At 28.9% G+C, this 14,574-nt stretch overlaps 2 protein-coding genes across 5 annotated transcripts; one reads left to right on the plus strand and one right to left on the minus strand.

The window, feature by feature from the left end:
• Positions 1-5,057: 5,057 nt before the first annotated feature.
• On the minus strand, positions 5,058-12,474 carry LOC119678792 (sphingosine-1-phosphate lyase; the record flags this gene model as incomplete). Its single annotated transcript, XM_038090848.1, is given in 8 exon segments — positions 5,058-5,462; positions 5,534-5,680; positions 6,198-6,436; positions 6,490-6,699; positions 6,765-7,001; positions 7,065-7,489; positions 11,722-12,213; positions 12,279-12,474. Coding segments are annotated over 7 exon segments (1,638 nt in total). The 5' UTR covers positions 11,876-12,213; positions 12,279-12,474.
• A 295-nt stretch (positions 12,475-12,769) lies between these two features.
• LOC119678793 (enoyl-CoA hydratase domain-containing protein 3, mitochondrial) lies at positions 12,770-14,347 on the plus strand. 4 transcript variants are annotated; one of them, XM_038090849.1, is made up of 7 exons: positions 12,770-12,896; positions 12,972-12,977; positions 13,114-13,362; positions 13,436-13,623; positions 13,683-13,807; positions 13,874-14,037; positions 14,122-14,347. In XM_038090849.1, exons 1-7 carry the CDS (start codon positions 12,858-12,860, stop codon positions 14,209-14,211), a joined length of 861 nt encoding a protein of 286 aa, XP_037946777.1. In that variant the 5' UTR covers positions 12,770-12,857; the 3' UTR covers positions 14,212-14,347. The 4 variants fall into 4 exon arrangements, with proteins under 4 accessions (XP_037946777.1, XP_037946778.1, XP_037946780.1 ...); XM_038090850.1 differs by having other exon boundaries at positions 13,117-13,362; XM_038090852.1 differs by lacking the exon at positions 12,972-12,977 and having other exon boundaries at positions 13,117-13,362.
• Positions 14,348-14,574: the final 227 nt, after the last annotated feature.

Consider the following 14,574-nt stretch of genomic DNA (forward strand, 5'->3'; position numbering starts at 1 on the left):
AGCCAAGTTTCAATAAATTAAATAAATTTTTGTCCTTGTCTTTTCTTTGCAATGCGAATCCGTCTAACTTTTTAATAGTTTCTTTTCGTTATAAAGGCGCGTTATTCTTAGCAAGAAAAAAAATTAAAATTAAAAATTGTTATTTTAGCTCTTTTAGATTTTAGTATAGGCTCTTTAAACTTAATCTAAATTAGTAAATTCAGATTGCCGGCTCTCTTAGTGTTAGTTTTTTTTTAGATATATTTATATTATATTTAATATATACAATATACAATATATTTACAATATATACAATATATTTAATATTGTTTAGTAATAAAAAAGAAAGCAGTGACGACTTGAAAAAAAAATAAACTGTTTTACCAAAAGAGAAGAGCTCTCAAGAAGACAATACTCGGTGCCATGTGTGAATAGTCTTTTTAAATTCGGCTAGTATGCTTTATTCAGCATACTGATCAGATATAGTTGCTACTTCTCATTTTTAAACGTAAAGAAATCGTTTGAAGAAAAAATATTCAACTTCAATAAGGATAACATACGGATATTTTGAGGACTTTAATTAAAATTTTTTTTTAAATAAATAAAGAAATGTAAAGATTTTACATAACAATACATAAGATACATAAAGAAGAAATTTCGAACTTAAGAAAGATATTTATGTATGTACTATAATCGATTAAACTTAACTGAAATAATAATGAACTCAATACGAAGGAACTAGACACACATGCTTAATATCTATCAGAGATAAATAAAGTAATCATATTAAATATCAAATCAGGAGAAAATTAATAAAATCGAACGAAATCAAAGGATATAAGTTGATCCACTTAAAATCTGATAAAAAAAAAGAAGTATTAAATATATGAGAGATGGACATTATTTTCATATCAAAATATGAAGAATATAAAAACATAATTCATAGAAAGAATAGTCTTCTTTATATAAAATATTCTCTTCGGGTGTGTCGTGTATAGCAAAGCTGCCGACTCTACTATTCAGAAGCTACAAGTTGCTCAAAGTCAGGCTCTCCGAAGGCTCTTCAAAGTGCCGTGAACATACGCACGAATGACTTGCTAAGAGCCCTAAAAATAGATCCGGTCAAAAAACATATAAATGACAGAGCTTTGAAGCTATATGCGAAAACCGACAGGCTGTCCTACTTAGCACTATCTAATTTCAGAGTAATCACTAACCGCACGGGCGGTACGCAGATCTTAGATCAGTCATTGAATAATCACGAAGATTATGAGGAATACATAAATTAGTCACTGAGATGGGTGGGACTCTGCAGAAACTCCCCAGCTATCAAACAGTAAAAGTCCCCAGATGCACTTACTCGGAAAAAGCAATAATCACATATAAACATTAATACTTGGCAACTCTGTCTGTATTAACAATATCAGTCCACCAACTTTAAAACCAAACCGACTTCAAACAATGATCGAAGCGAACTCAGCACAGGTTCGCTGTTGTGTTTTGTTGCGTGTGATTGTTGTCGAATAAAACTTGTTTTACTACAACAACAACAACAACAACAACAACAACATCATGAATTTGTTGTCTTAATTTTTTTATTTTGGCAATTTTTGCTCACAAACATATGCGCATTTTAATTTTCATATAAAAACAGAATTTTCAGCTTTTCGTCTTGACTGATTATGGTGCGGTGAGACAAGTTTTTTGTTGGCCAAAAATGTTCCTTCGGCGTTGTCATGTCTGTCGATTGCCGACTGTGGTTATTTGTATTTTTGTTGTACTGAGTTGTTGTGGGCTCCTGGAACGAGTAAGTGAGTGGGTGGATGGCTTTTTGTTGGTGTTATTGCAACGATTATTTTTCATATATAATACTTACATATATATGTACATATATTAATACTAAATAAAAATTTTATATTTAATATGTTATTTGCTGCATATATTTGTTGTTATAGTAATGACATATGTGTGTACATATATATATAAATATATTTATTTACTAGATAAGTATAATGATAAAATCAAACACGAATCGCATATGCTGTGAGCAATCTCATTTCTTGAGTGGTTGTTAATAAATAAATATACAAATATACATTAATTTGTGTATATAATATAATCAAATTTATATATTTTAACTTTACTTTAAAAATTTAAAATAAAGAAAATATTTAATAAAATTTTACTATAACTTTAACAACTTCGAAAAGAAATAATATATTTTTATTATTATTATTATTACGATTTTATAAATCAAATAGATATCTTATTATTAGATTTCATAAAGTTAATATATATTAAAATAAATTTCTTACGTTTTCACATTAATAATAATACAGTTAGAGTTAAGAATATGCGAAATACTGGTTCCTAGCAGCACTGCTAATATGACTGATCTTTATGCTGCTAAATATTCACAACTGAACAGAAGACACATCACACTATTCAGTGAATGAGAAAATGTCAGGTTGTAAGAATATACTAACTTCAGGTAGGGATAGGAACTCCCGGTTTAATAGTCACCTGCTGACCCAGATCTAAGCACGACAGTCACAAAGAATGTGAGTAGAACTCTTATTAATCTCCATGTAGAGCTTTCATTCTACCTACTTAAATAGAAGCATTCTATTAAGATGATAACGCAGACCATGGTGATTTGTTGGATAACACGCCAATAACCTCAACTTTTTCTATTAAAAGGGAAAGCCCTACCATTATTCCAGGGACGAGCCTGCTGACGACAGTGTTAGTTACCTGAAATATCGCGCCTATGGTAACTTCTTTCGGTTTCAGATGTCTATCACAAACCTTGTTGTGTACCAAATTGTTTAACAATAAGAGTTTGGCGAAACTAATAATTTCACAATTCGATTTAACTTATAATTATTTATTGAGACATGTATTTCTTTCAAAAAATTGTTCTATTTAGTTACATATTACGTTGCTTTGGTTTTCCATTGATTAACACATCAGAAATTCATCAATGATTGAAAAAAAATGCTCAACGAAGACAAAATGTTGATTTGAATAGATTTACATTCATTTTCTTCAATATGTGCAGCAAAGGTAGGGGCGGTCGATCGTGGGTGTTGGTTTACTTTAAGAAACTTGAAAAACTTATTACTACGTTTTGTAAGCACTGAAACCATATACAAGGTGTTAAAAAAATATAAATCAGTAAAATATAATAATAAATAATATGGTTACTAGTATATACAATAACAATAGATGTAATGGATATTAATGTACGTTAGCATTTACTTTGTAACTTGTCATCTTTAGTGTGGGTGTTTTTATCTATCTAACTATTATGCTCTATCTGTAGAGCATAAAATATAACTCTTCTATTATACATAAAACCAGCATGTAGATTTTGGTTTAGTACACGTAAGAAAATGTCCGACGGAAATATTGCTTGACAGACCATGAGATGGAACGCGATTTTAGGCGATCCAATGCGCAAGTTATGACATATGAGTATAAGAGAGCAGTGGAGTGCAAACTGATGGATGGAAGTTATTCATGGAACGACATCCATGATAGCATAGGTTCCAGGAAGATCTATTATTACATATTACTTCTCAAATTAATTTAATTGGAGAAACGACACATAAACGAAACAGATGGAATCATATATCAAGAACTGACTTTTAACGTTAGCAGTTGTGTAATATTTGTGACTTAAGTTATGGCTGTAAAATAAATCGATCCTAAAAATTTCTGCCTTTCATACTTTTTTATTAGCTATGTATAAGAATATTTTTTGTATATAAAACCGATCATTTTTTTTAATATATTGATATTTTTTTACACTGCAAAAATGCCTTTATTTTGATAAAAGATATTGAAGAACAAAACATAATTCCTTACTTACCTAAATTAGGTGCACACTAATATATTTAAGTTATTGTGGACATATGTATTCAAGTCAATTCCGAAATGTTTACATATATGCACTGGCGATTCTCTGTTCTGCTTAAGTTGTCAATGCTGGGTAAATTTGTTATATCGTTTCTCATGCTTTGCGATTGTTCCACAATGTTTCTTGTTACAGATTTATAAACAAGCACCTTATACTATATATCACACTTCCGTATTACACATTTCACAAAGATCTATACAATCCATAATAAATTGTACTAACTTGTTTACATATACATAAGACACTATTTTTTAAATAAGATTTATTTTGGTGTGAACTCGAAATATCAAAAAGATACACTTGCATATATACATCATGTAAATAGAAGCATTTCTAGTCTTCTATTGTCAGCAAGATTTATGTTAATGCTGGTGATGGCTTGTTTGTTTGTTTTTAATCACTGGGAGTATCTACGAAACAAATTGTAACTTTATTTTTAGTGCCTGTGAAGATGAGGAAGTTTGTTTATAGGAGAATGTGTGTCGAATTGCTGCTATATATAAATATAAATCCACAAAATAATGTTTTATAATAATTATTTATATGTATTTTGATGGATTGATATCAATAAAAAGTGTTTCTTGTATAATGTAGCTATTTGTGATAATATTAAGCGCAAATTAAATTCATAAGATCAAAGGTAAGGGCGTTATTAATTGCAGGAATAGTAACTTAAATCAAGAAAAGACTATATATATATATAGTTAGTTTATAATTGCATTTTAATTAACATTACATTATAAGAAGTAATTTTTAGGAACCAAAAGGCACTTAATAGTGAAAGAATAGAAGTACATATATTATTGAATTAAAATCCTTAACTTTCCTTTGTGAGAGATATTTGTGTCATAGAGCTAAATTTTTTAATGTACCGCAATAATGTAATAAACAAATAGTATATGATATAAGTAAAAGCTATATTTAACATAGTATTTTGAATCTAATAAAGTTTTTATACTTTTTTACTACACCTAGCATATCTGATTTTTAATATTCTAAAACTGCACAGTATAATTTATTGTTAAAGACAAAATTTCTTAGAAAACATTTATTTCACAAACGCTTTTAAAATTCTGTGTTTTTAATATGATTTTAACATATAAATTGATCTTACAGAACGTGATTTTTACTTATATTCTATATAAAGAACTACATTAAAAAATTTGTAATAAGAGTACATACAAAAAGAAATTTAATTTGACAATGTTGATTACTAAATGCAACAATAACAACTTTACATAAATAATATTACTTAAAAAGTGTGAAGTGTAAATCCAAAGAGCAGTACACTATTTAAAAAAAATCTTAAACCGTTAAAACTTTATGGAAATGCCTTTACTTTTTTGGTGGGGTGTAGTACATGCTATTTAAGAAACAACGTGTTACATCTCCAACAACAGAACGATCAGGTATAGTTTGAGCTACACCATATATAGCCATTTTTCCTTCAACTGGTTTTCCGGGATTTTTCATTATTTCAGCAACAGATGAGCGTAAGTCATTAAGGAATCTATCGGCAACGCCTGCGTTCGTATGCATATCTGTTATGCAAATATGTATGCTGCAAATAGTATATACAATTATAAATTAATTTTTAAAAAATATATAAGTAAAGATGCCAATTCTACCCACCCCGAGGGAAATTGTAATGTATTTAAATTCCAGCCTAATTGAGTAAGTGCATCCGAAAGTCGGTAAATATCGAAAACTTTTGAACCGATTGCTATGACTGATGTTGCTGGTTTGCCAAATACAAAGATACTATCAATTTCACGAATTCTGAAAATGAATGAGATATATTAGAATTTTATAAAAATTATAAAACACAACAAATATCTATAATATTACATAAACAATTTGTAGAATACATTTATATTATTTATTTTATAATAATTTATTAAACAATATACGACATTGTAATAAATATCATTTGGAAATATCATTTGGTTTATCTATTTACTTCAGTTGTAGTTGTTATTCGGGAGGAAGGGAAAAAAATACTCATCTACACCGTCATGGCCAAATATTCGCTAAAAGGTATGCATCCACTCAAGACTAATGCGCATTGTCTAAAGTTTGCGGTTGAAGTGAATGTGTGCTTGATACCAAATGGTTCAGTATATAGTACTGAATGCTCTACTGTCGATTTATCTTTAGGATTTTTATTATGTAAAGCTATTAACTAGTAAGATTATCTACAATCTAAAATATTTGTCAAAATATTGACATATTCCTGTTGTAGATTTCTAAAACTTCTAAATTTCTATTATTTCTTGAAATATTATTCTTTTCTTACTTTCGCTCTACATATCGTGAGGTATCTACAATTCGTTTTGTAGCCTCTAAATAACCATCATGTCCAAAGTTCATCATTGTTGCCCAGCAAGCCGCAATAATACCACCAGCCCGTGAGCCGTTAATGGTAGGTGAACCATAAACACCACCAGGCCAATCAGTAGTAACAGTAAACTGATGATCGCGGTATTTTTTGTCAGCATATAAAATAATTGAAGATCCTTTTGGTGCAAAACCATACTAAAAACATAAATTAACATTAATATTTACTATTCGAAATACCATATTTGTACCTTATGAGTATCGGCGGATATGCTTGTAACGCCTTTAACAGAAAAGTCAAAGGGTTTGATGGCATAACCAGCTTCTTTTGTTAAGGCAACCACAAAACTACCAAGACAAGCGTCGACATGTACAGGAATGTTGTACTTCAAACCTAAAGCTGCTATTTGATCAATATCATCCATGGTGCCATAAGGGAAATTGGGTGCAGAACCAACAAGCTGAAATTAGATAAAATGAGTTTAGTTTAATACTAATATAAGTGTAGTTTATCTGTGATACTAACCAAAATTGTATTACAATTAATGGCACGTTTCATTGCTTTCAGATCAACCTCAGTAGTCTCCGGATTAACGTTAACATAATTAATGTGTATATTGAAGTACTGTGCCGCTTTATCGAATGCAGCATGTGCTGTTTTTGGTACAACCATATTTGGTTTTGTGATTCCTTTGTTCTCACGTGCAAAATCACGGTAAGCTTTACATGCCAATATGATGGATTCTGTTCCACCGGTTGTCATCTGTATTGATGTGCAAGATTAATTAAAATATTATTTAATTTATATCATTGACTATATACTTACAGTACCACAAGAATCTTTGTTTCCATGAAAAAGTGCACAAGCCATGCGTACTACTTCAGCCTCCATTTTACATACACCAGGAAAAATATCGGGATGCAGTGGGTTTGTATATGAAGCTTTACCATATACTTGTGTTATTATTTCCACCAATTCTTCTTTGAAACCATAAACAGCACCAGACACACGTCCATCACGCCAATCATAACGACTTATTTTTAAATGTTCGTCAACAAGTTGAAGAATTTGTTGTTTATTTAAGCCCTTCTCTGGCAGCTCGAGAGCGTAACTTAAGTCCCCACAGCTTTTGATCATTTCTCCTTCAAAATCTTTTGTAGCCCTAGCCATTTCATCTTCAATTTTTCGTTGAACAGCAGGTATTTTCTTTGCTAAATGAAAAAATCGCCGTTTGGTGCGTGTCCAGACGCCTACAAATCGAAGAAGCATGAAATTAAATTGGAAAAAATAATTTGAATAAAAATGAAATTCAATAAAATCATTAAAAAGTTGTACATTGTGTTTAGCTAATCCAATCAATGGTTAGACTATGTCTTAGAGTCGGTGTCATGGACGACTCTGATTGGTATTACTAGTTTCAGCGTTAGAGCCTACTATAAGGAAGACAAACTAAGGTGGACTTTCCAGAAAGCAGTAAATTGTTTAGGCTACAATATATGGGGGAGATCAAAAGAGAGCTGGTTCCTCTTTAATTCTAGGCAGTCGGGGTGTCTTATAAATCCTACTTTAACAGGGTATAGGCCAGTAATAAAGAAAATATAAATAATAATAAATAAAATACTTTCAGGGAAATTAAACTTGAGAGTTTGGTAAATGAATATTTTTTTAGTTGACCGTGGAAACGATAACATTACTAAATACTTAACTTATCTAGGATAAAAGTTCTTTAATAGTTAATAGAAACTGTATGGGTTCTTTTGATTAAATTTGTAACTCTGTTAAAAGTTTATAATCGTGATACATTAGGTTTTGTTATTATAACAGAAGAGACTTGTAGAGTACGTTTACATGCCATACATAAGCGTTGGAATACGATGTGGGGAACCAGATTAATAGTAGAATGTGACTTTAGTTGGAAAAACTTTAAATGTAAGAATAATTCTGATTATAACTAGCCAATTCCATAAGATGGAATCAACATCGTGTACCTTTTGTGGGCATGAAAACACGACGTCATTGAAAAATATATAGAAATCTTATTACGATATTAATATGATAACGTTGTATAGATTAAAAACTACGCAACATCGTATATGTAGCATAGATATGAAATCTTCAGGGTATTAGACGACATGGTTGACGACAGATATCTTGGATAAGAACAATTTAAGATGAAAATGGAGCATTGAGAAACGAATTAAAATTAATGACTCGTAACAAAACTAACTGGAAAACAAACTTCCAATAGAAGTAAGAATTAAATAATATAACCGGCCATTTGTTGATTTCAATATAAAAACTTTTTTGTGAGTTTTAAAAGTATTCTAAATGGTTTAGTAAAATAAAAATATATGGATTAATTTTTTTTTAAAGAATTCTTTTTTTAAATAAAATACTGATAAGCATAACTGTTAGCTACTGTCATAGATAAATTTGTTTTATATCTACTTCAAATATTTAAAGCATCAAAACAAAGATATCAAAAATTTGCCATAGAAGCGCAAATCCATACCACTGATATATTTGAATAAATACTTTATTAGAATTCGCTTGACTACAAGAGTTGGTTTTCCTAATACAAAACAAACCCGAAAAATAGATTACAATCGTATTTATAGTGCACAATATACGTACTAATAAAGATAATGATTATCGGCAAATTTAAATTTCTTAATACGAGCCACGGCGACAGAGGCCCAATGCTAAGTTGCAGCAAAAGTTTTAAGACATTTTTTTTTAAATAAAGTATCTTCCACTATTTTCAGATAAGATTTAGGTTTGTCTCTTTTATTTTATATTTTCAGTATTTGAACTGAAAGTCATTGTATTAGATCAAATAAATCAAATCATAAGTCATTGGAGTCAAATAACTGGAAATTATTGACTGACTCAATGAATTGCATAAAACACGTAGTAGTGAATTCCGTGAAATATTTAATATCATGATGACAAGTCCAGCAGTAGGTAATTACTTTTCAAATTGTTATAATATTACAAGTACAGCTAAACTTCCATAACTTGAATTTCTATAATTCGAATTTTCTATAACTCGAACTACATAGAGTGCACTGTTGCACCGTGTGGTTTAGAGAGCAAATTACATATAATTACTAAAAAGGAAGTCTTCATAAGTTGAACCTTTTCTCTGCAAAATGACACTTCGAGTTATAGAAGTTTGACTATATTAAGTAATCGATGCTTAAAAAATATGGAACACAGATTTTTTTTGCTATTAATGATTTTTAATGTAACCAAAGAATACTGTACTCAGTTAATGATAAATATTTTAAGTTTAAAGGCTTGACTCCTCATCTAATCGGAATTATATAGATATAAATATATGTATATATAATTCAATTACAATTTGCAAAACTTCAAATCGTTCTAGTGAGATTTTTTTATTATTTATTTCTGCTTTAATATAGAACTAATAAGAATGTTTTACAAACGTGAATCACAGTCATCTAGTTTAGAAATATTTAATATTTTAATATATTTCGTATAAAAATATATTTTAAATCAATAAAAATTTAAACAGAATTTAAATTTTTCAAAGTAGTCTGACTGTTCCTGTTCCGCCAATAAAATGTTATCTTAAACAAATTTTTATGGTTTTAAAATGTTGTAATTAAACAATTAATTGCGCTTTCAATAATAGAGTGAATCAGACATCAAAGTACCTGACCATTAACAACAAAGGAATATCAATCAAGTGCAATGAACTAAGGAACAATGAAATGGCTTTAAAAAATATATACATAACATACGTGTGTATATAACAAATAGTATAAAGAAAAGTTGTTTTAAATTTAAATGATACCTAAGAAAACATATTTAATCACAAATCACCATAAATTCGCTTTTATGCCAGCCGCTATAGACAATAACAGCTTTGGTACGTTTTGCAGATTCAATAAGCAGAACCCAGATGATTTATATCCACTTTGATATCAAAGGCTAATTTATATATACATTTTAACCTAATATATATATAAATATATATATAACTACTTTGACAAAAGTGGATACAAATTTAATGTGAACTGCATATTTAATCTGTGTCTTAATTTATATGATTCTGTATTGGCTATGATAACAGCAACCTGTCTAGAATTGGCTAATAATATATATAAACAAAAAAAAATATGTATATATATACGTAATTTTATATAACATATGTTTATATATATATATATATATATATTTATATACATTTCTTATGTTTAAAGGTTTTGAGGTACAATATGATTTATATACGATTTGGCTTAAATGTATAAATAAACTGAAAGTGTTATAAGCTTTATCTGTTGGCTTATATTTACCGAAGATTAACGAGATTAAACAGTTTTATTTGATAAGAAAGTGAACCTGTTTACAGAAATACAATTTTACAAACTAAACTGTAAAATAAAATACATATTCAAAAAAAATGTTTAGTTTATTGTACAATAATTATACTTTGAGCTTTTATTTATATATGTATATATTTTTTAATGAATTTTCAAACGAAAAGAAAGCGAAAGACTTTATTATAAAGTTCTGAAGCAATATCACTAATCAATATATTACAATATACTAAATACAAATGCGTTAACATAGTTATAAATGTTTATTATTGTATTATGGAAAGTGATAAGCTGCTAGTATCTTTAAAATGTTTTATAATCTTGATTAAAGGATTTAGATTCCATATATTATATATATAGATTCTATATTTATACTTAACATTGTGATTTGTATTTATATAAATACTTGTATTGTATAGACCGGCTAATAAATATAACTTTAATAATTCGAAACATAAATTTCACACAGTAAAATACATGCAGATTCATCCAATATACCAACACCTAATTTAAGGAAATGATAAAGGTCTATCCTCACCTAGTGTATATAATTAAAGTCTAGTTCAGTTCAAAGGAAAATAATACATATATATATAACACGTTTTGAAATCTTTGTGGATCGAAAGCATCTGTGTAATACCAACATAAGTACACAATTTCGTCCTAATAATACGGCAAGGTCTAAATTATATTCAAATTTTCGAAATATCTATTCATTTAAAAAATAATAAAAATATTTTTATTTAGTTTTAAGTTTATAACTGTAGATATATCAATTAGAAAACGAAACTACCTTTTATCAAAATTTAAAACTGATAAAACTTTAACCATTCATAAAAATTTTGTAATTCAAAAATTTATTTTAATTCTACGATAACAATAATGAATTACAAAATACATAGAGATTCTTATTTCACATATATATATATGTAAATATTTTATGTGGTATTTATGCTGAATAGTGGTAGTTCACTTATCACATCACAGAATTTAAAATCGGTGTAGTAAAGTCTAAACTATAGGTATACCGCTCTTTGAACTTACTTTATCACTATTTATGAATTTCACTAAGACTATTATGTAAAAACTATTTATATATATGAATTTATTGTATGCCGCGATAGCTGTAAACTTACTTTCATCTTGATTAATGAAATTCCAAAACCATATCGTACTAAGCACTGTGGTTGCTGTAATAGTGGCAACTTGCCATGGTTCGCGGTTGACAAACAAGCGATTAATCCCGCAAGTAACTAATTTTGTGCAATCACCACCAGAAAATGGTCTCATTTTCACACTTGGGAGTTACGTGTGTTTCCGATAATTCCGATAATTTGATCCTAATTTTAGTTATGGGACTGTCAATACCCACGGCACGATTATAACTAAATTAAATCATACGTTGTTTGACTTTTGCAGCATATACGCTATTCGTAACGTACTATTTGCTCTTATCGCAGTTTTAATATTTTCGACCGATAAGCAATTGCAGCACTTATACAAAATTGCTTTGAAGATTAAAAGCGATGACGCCGAGTAAAATGCCTATTGACAGCTGAGCGTTAGTTAATTGACAACTGATCCAGTATATTTCTAGTAGTTGTGTTGCTTGTAATAGTTTTCAATGCCTTTGTAATATTAGAAATACATTTTGTAAAAAATCAGTTAAATTTTGAACTTGTAGGTCACTCACCTGTTGAAATTTTGCATTTTCCTTTCAATGCATTTATTAGCCACTTTGTTACACTATCTGTGTTACCAGTTTGTATAGCAGCAAACAACAACCAAACAGGTTTATTTCATTACCAACATTGTTAATTCATTATTTTGTGGTTTGTTTTTATCGAAACAAATTGTTTTTACCTTGGCATTAACCTTTAAAACATTTTCATAATCAAATTTCGCATTCATGCATTCACAAATACTGTACCAGCTGACATGGTACATAGCCGCTGTTAATGTTTACATTGAAGTAGTGCACAGCGGTTACAGTGTAAGGAAGCCGCTGCATTACGATAATAAATTAACACATGCTGTATAAAAATAAAATAAAATTATCTTATAGTTATAGTTATATTTTATTAAGCTATCTAAGTTTATTTAAGAAGTTAAAAATAAAAAACATAATAATATCTTTACAAGTAATAAAAAACACAATAGAGTAATAAATTAGTCAATTTCGTACTGGGTATCTTTTACCGGACAGCTGATTTTAAAAACAAAATAATTTTTAACAGAAATTACAAAATTTTTTTCTATTGATAAGTAAACAATGAATGTTGTTCAAAATTTACGTTGTATACTAAGAAATGTAAGTTAACAATGATTATGTGCATACAATAAATTCTAATTAATCATATTTATTAAATTAATATACGCGGATTAGCAACAGGTTAGTCTCATTTCATAAACGTTTCCACTGGTAAAGTTTATATAACAAAAACTATCACATCAATTAGTAAATATAGTAAATAAATATAATATAAATAAATATAACACATAAACAAATTGAAATTCCTTTTTTTCAGAAGCTTTTGCAAAATGCTTACGCCACAGCTTCAATACGCGGTGTTTCTTCCTATACCGAAATGACGCAGTGCGATGGTGTACGTGAAATAACATTAAATGAAGCGAAAACACGGAATTCGCTCTCATTAGCAATGATGGATTCAATATTGGAAAATTTAACAAAAGATATAAATAACGAAGAGTTGCGTTGTATTATTCTATCAGCTAATGGGCCGGTATGGTCGGCGGGACATAACTTAAAAGAACTTGTGAGTAACGTTAAAATCGTTACTCTGCAAACTAAGAATTAAATATATATATATATATATATTTCAATTCCAGGCCAATTCAGATGAGTGTGAGCAGACTGAGGTTTTTAATAAATTAACAGAAATAATAATGAATATATATCAAGCGCCTGTGCCGGTTATTGCAAAAGTCAATGGTCTTGCTGCCGCTGCTGGTTGTCAATTGGTGGCATCTTGTGACATTGTTGTCTGTTCTGACAAAAGCAGTTTTTCGACACCTGGGTAATACTTTAAAAAGAGATTATTTAATGCTTTTTATAAACTTCTCATTATATATGTAGGGCTAATTTTGGTATATTTTGTTCAACTCCTGGTATTGCAGTGTCTCGAGTTATGCCTAGACTGAAGTCTTCCTATATGGTGTTAACTGGTTTGCCCATAAAAGCACAAGATGCAAATGCAGCTGGTAAGCATTTTACGATTTAACATTTTGGTTCAAATTTTAAATATTATTGTTGTGGTTGTGGTACAGGTTTAGTAAGTGTTGTTGTGCCTGAAAATCAACTTGATGAGGAAGTATCTAAAATTGCAGCATCCATTATCAGTAAAAGTCGTGCTGTTATTGCTTTAGGAAAGAGTTTTTACTACAAACAATTGGGCATGAATATTAGAGATGCATATACTGCAGGAGCTGAGGTGAGAGAAAAAGCCAAATTGTTATTTACATATTATATCTAATTATCGCTTGAATTTATACGAAGTTTTCTATTCTTTATTTAGAAAATGACTGAGAATTTGAATATTGCTGATGGGGTGGAAGGTCTGAAGAGCTTCTTAGAAAAACGTAAACCGAATTGGACTCATAAATAATTTCGACATACAAAAGAGCAACAAAAACTGATGTATCAAATCGGAAAAATAGAAATGCATTTATTTTGTAATCAATATTGTATTGATGCTATAAATAAGCATCAACCAATACAATAAAAATAATTAAATAAGATTATATAGATCGCTGTGAACCATTCATTATATTTTCTAATAATAATTATATTTTTGCAAAAATTGGTATTGACCTTAATTTTTGGTAAGTATTTGATTTCTCCGGACTTTAGATCGGTGTTGATTTATATTGCTTTGAATAATATGAATATGAATAATATGTAAATAAAGTAAATGAAACCACTCATTTTATTTGTTAATTTCAAACATAAATAATAGTTTATTTAAATA

This window comes from Teleopsis dalmanni, chromosome 2 (genome assembly GCF_002237135.1).
Source record: "Teleopsis dalmanni isolate 2A chromosome 2, ASM223713v2, whole genome shotgun sequence".
Classification (NCBI taxonomy): domain Eukaryota; kingdom Metazoa; phylum Arthropoda; class Insecta; order Diptera; family Diopsidae; genus Teleopsis; species Teleopsis dalmanni.

Excerpts from the sequence above, each read along its gene's own strand:
- LOC119678793 (XM_038090849.1), top strand. The coding sequence starts at position 12,858 with ATGAATGTTGTTCAAAATTTACGTTGTATACTAAGAAAT. Across the intron at positions 13,363-13,435 it reads GACATAACTTAAAAGAACTT|GCCAATTCAGATGAGTGTGA; the intron begins GTGAGTAACGTT and ends TTTCAATTCCAG. Across the intron at positions 14,038-14,121 it reads CATATACTGCAGGAGCTGAG|AAAATGACTGAGAATTTGAA; the intron begins GTGAGAGAAAAA and ends TTCTTTATTTAG.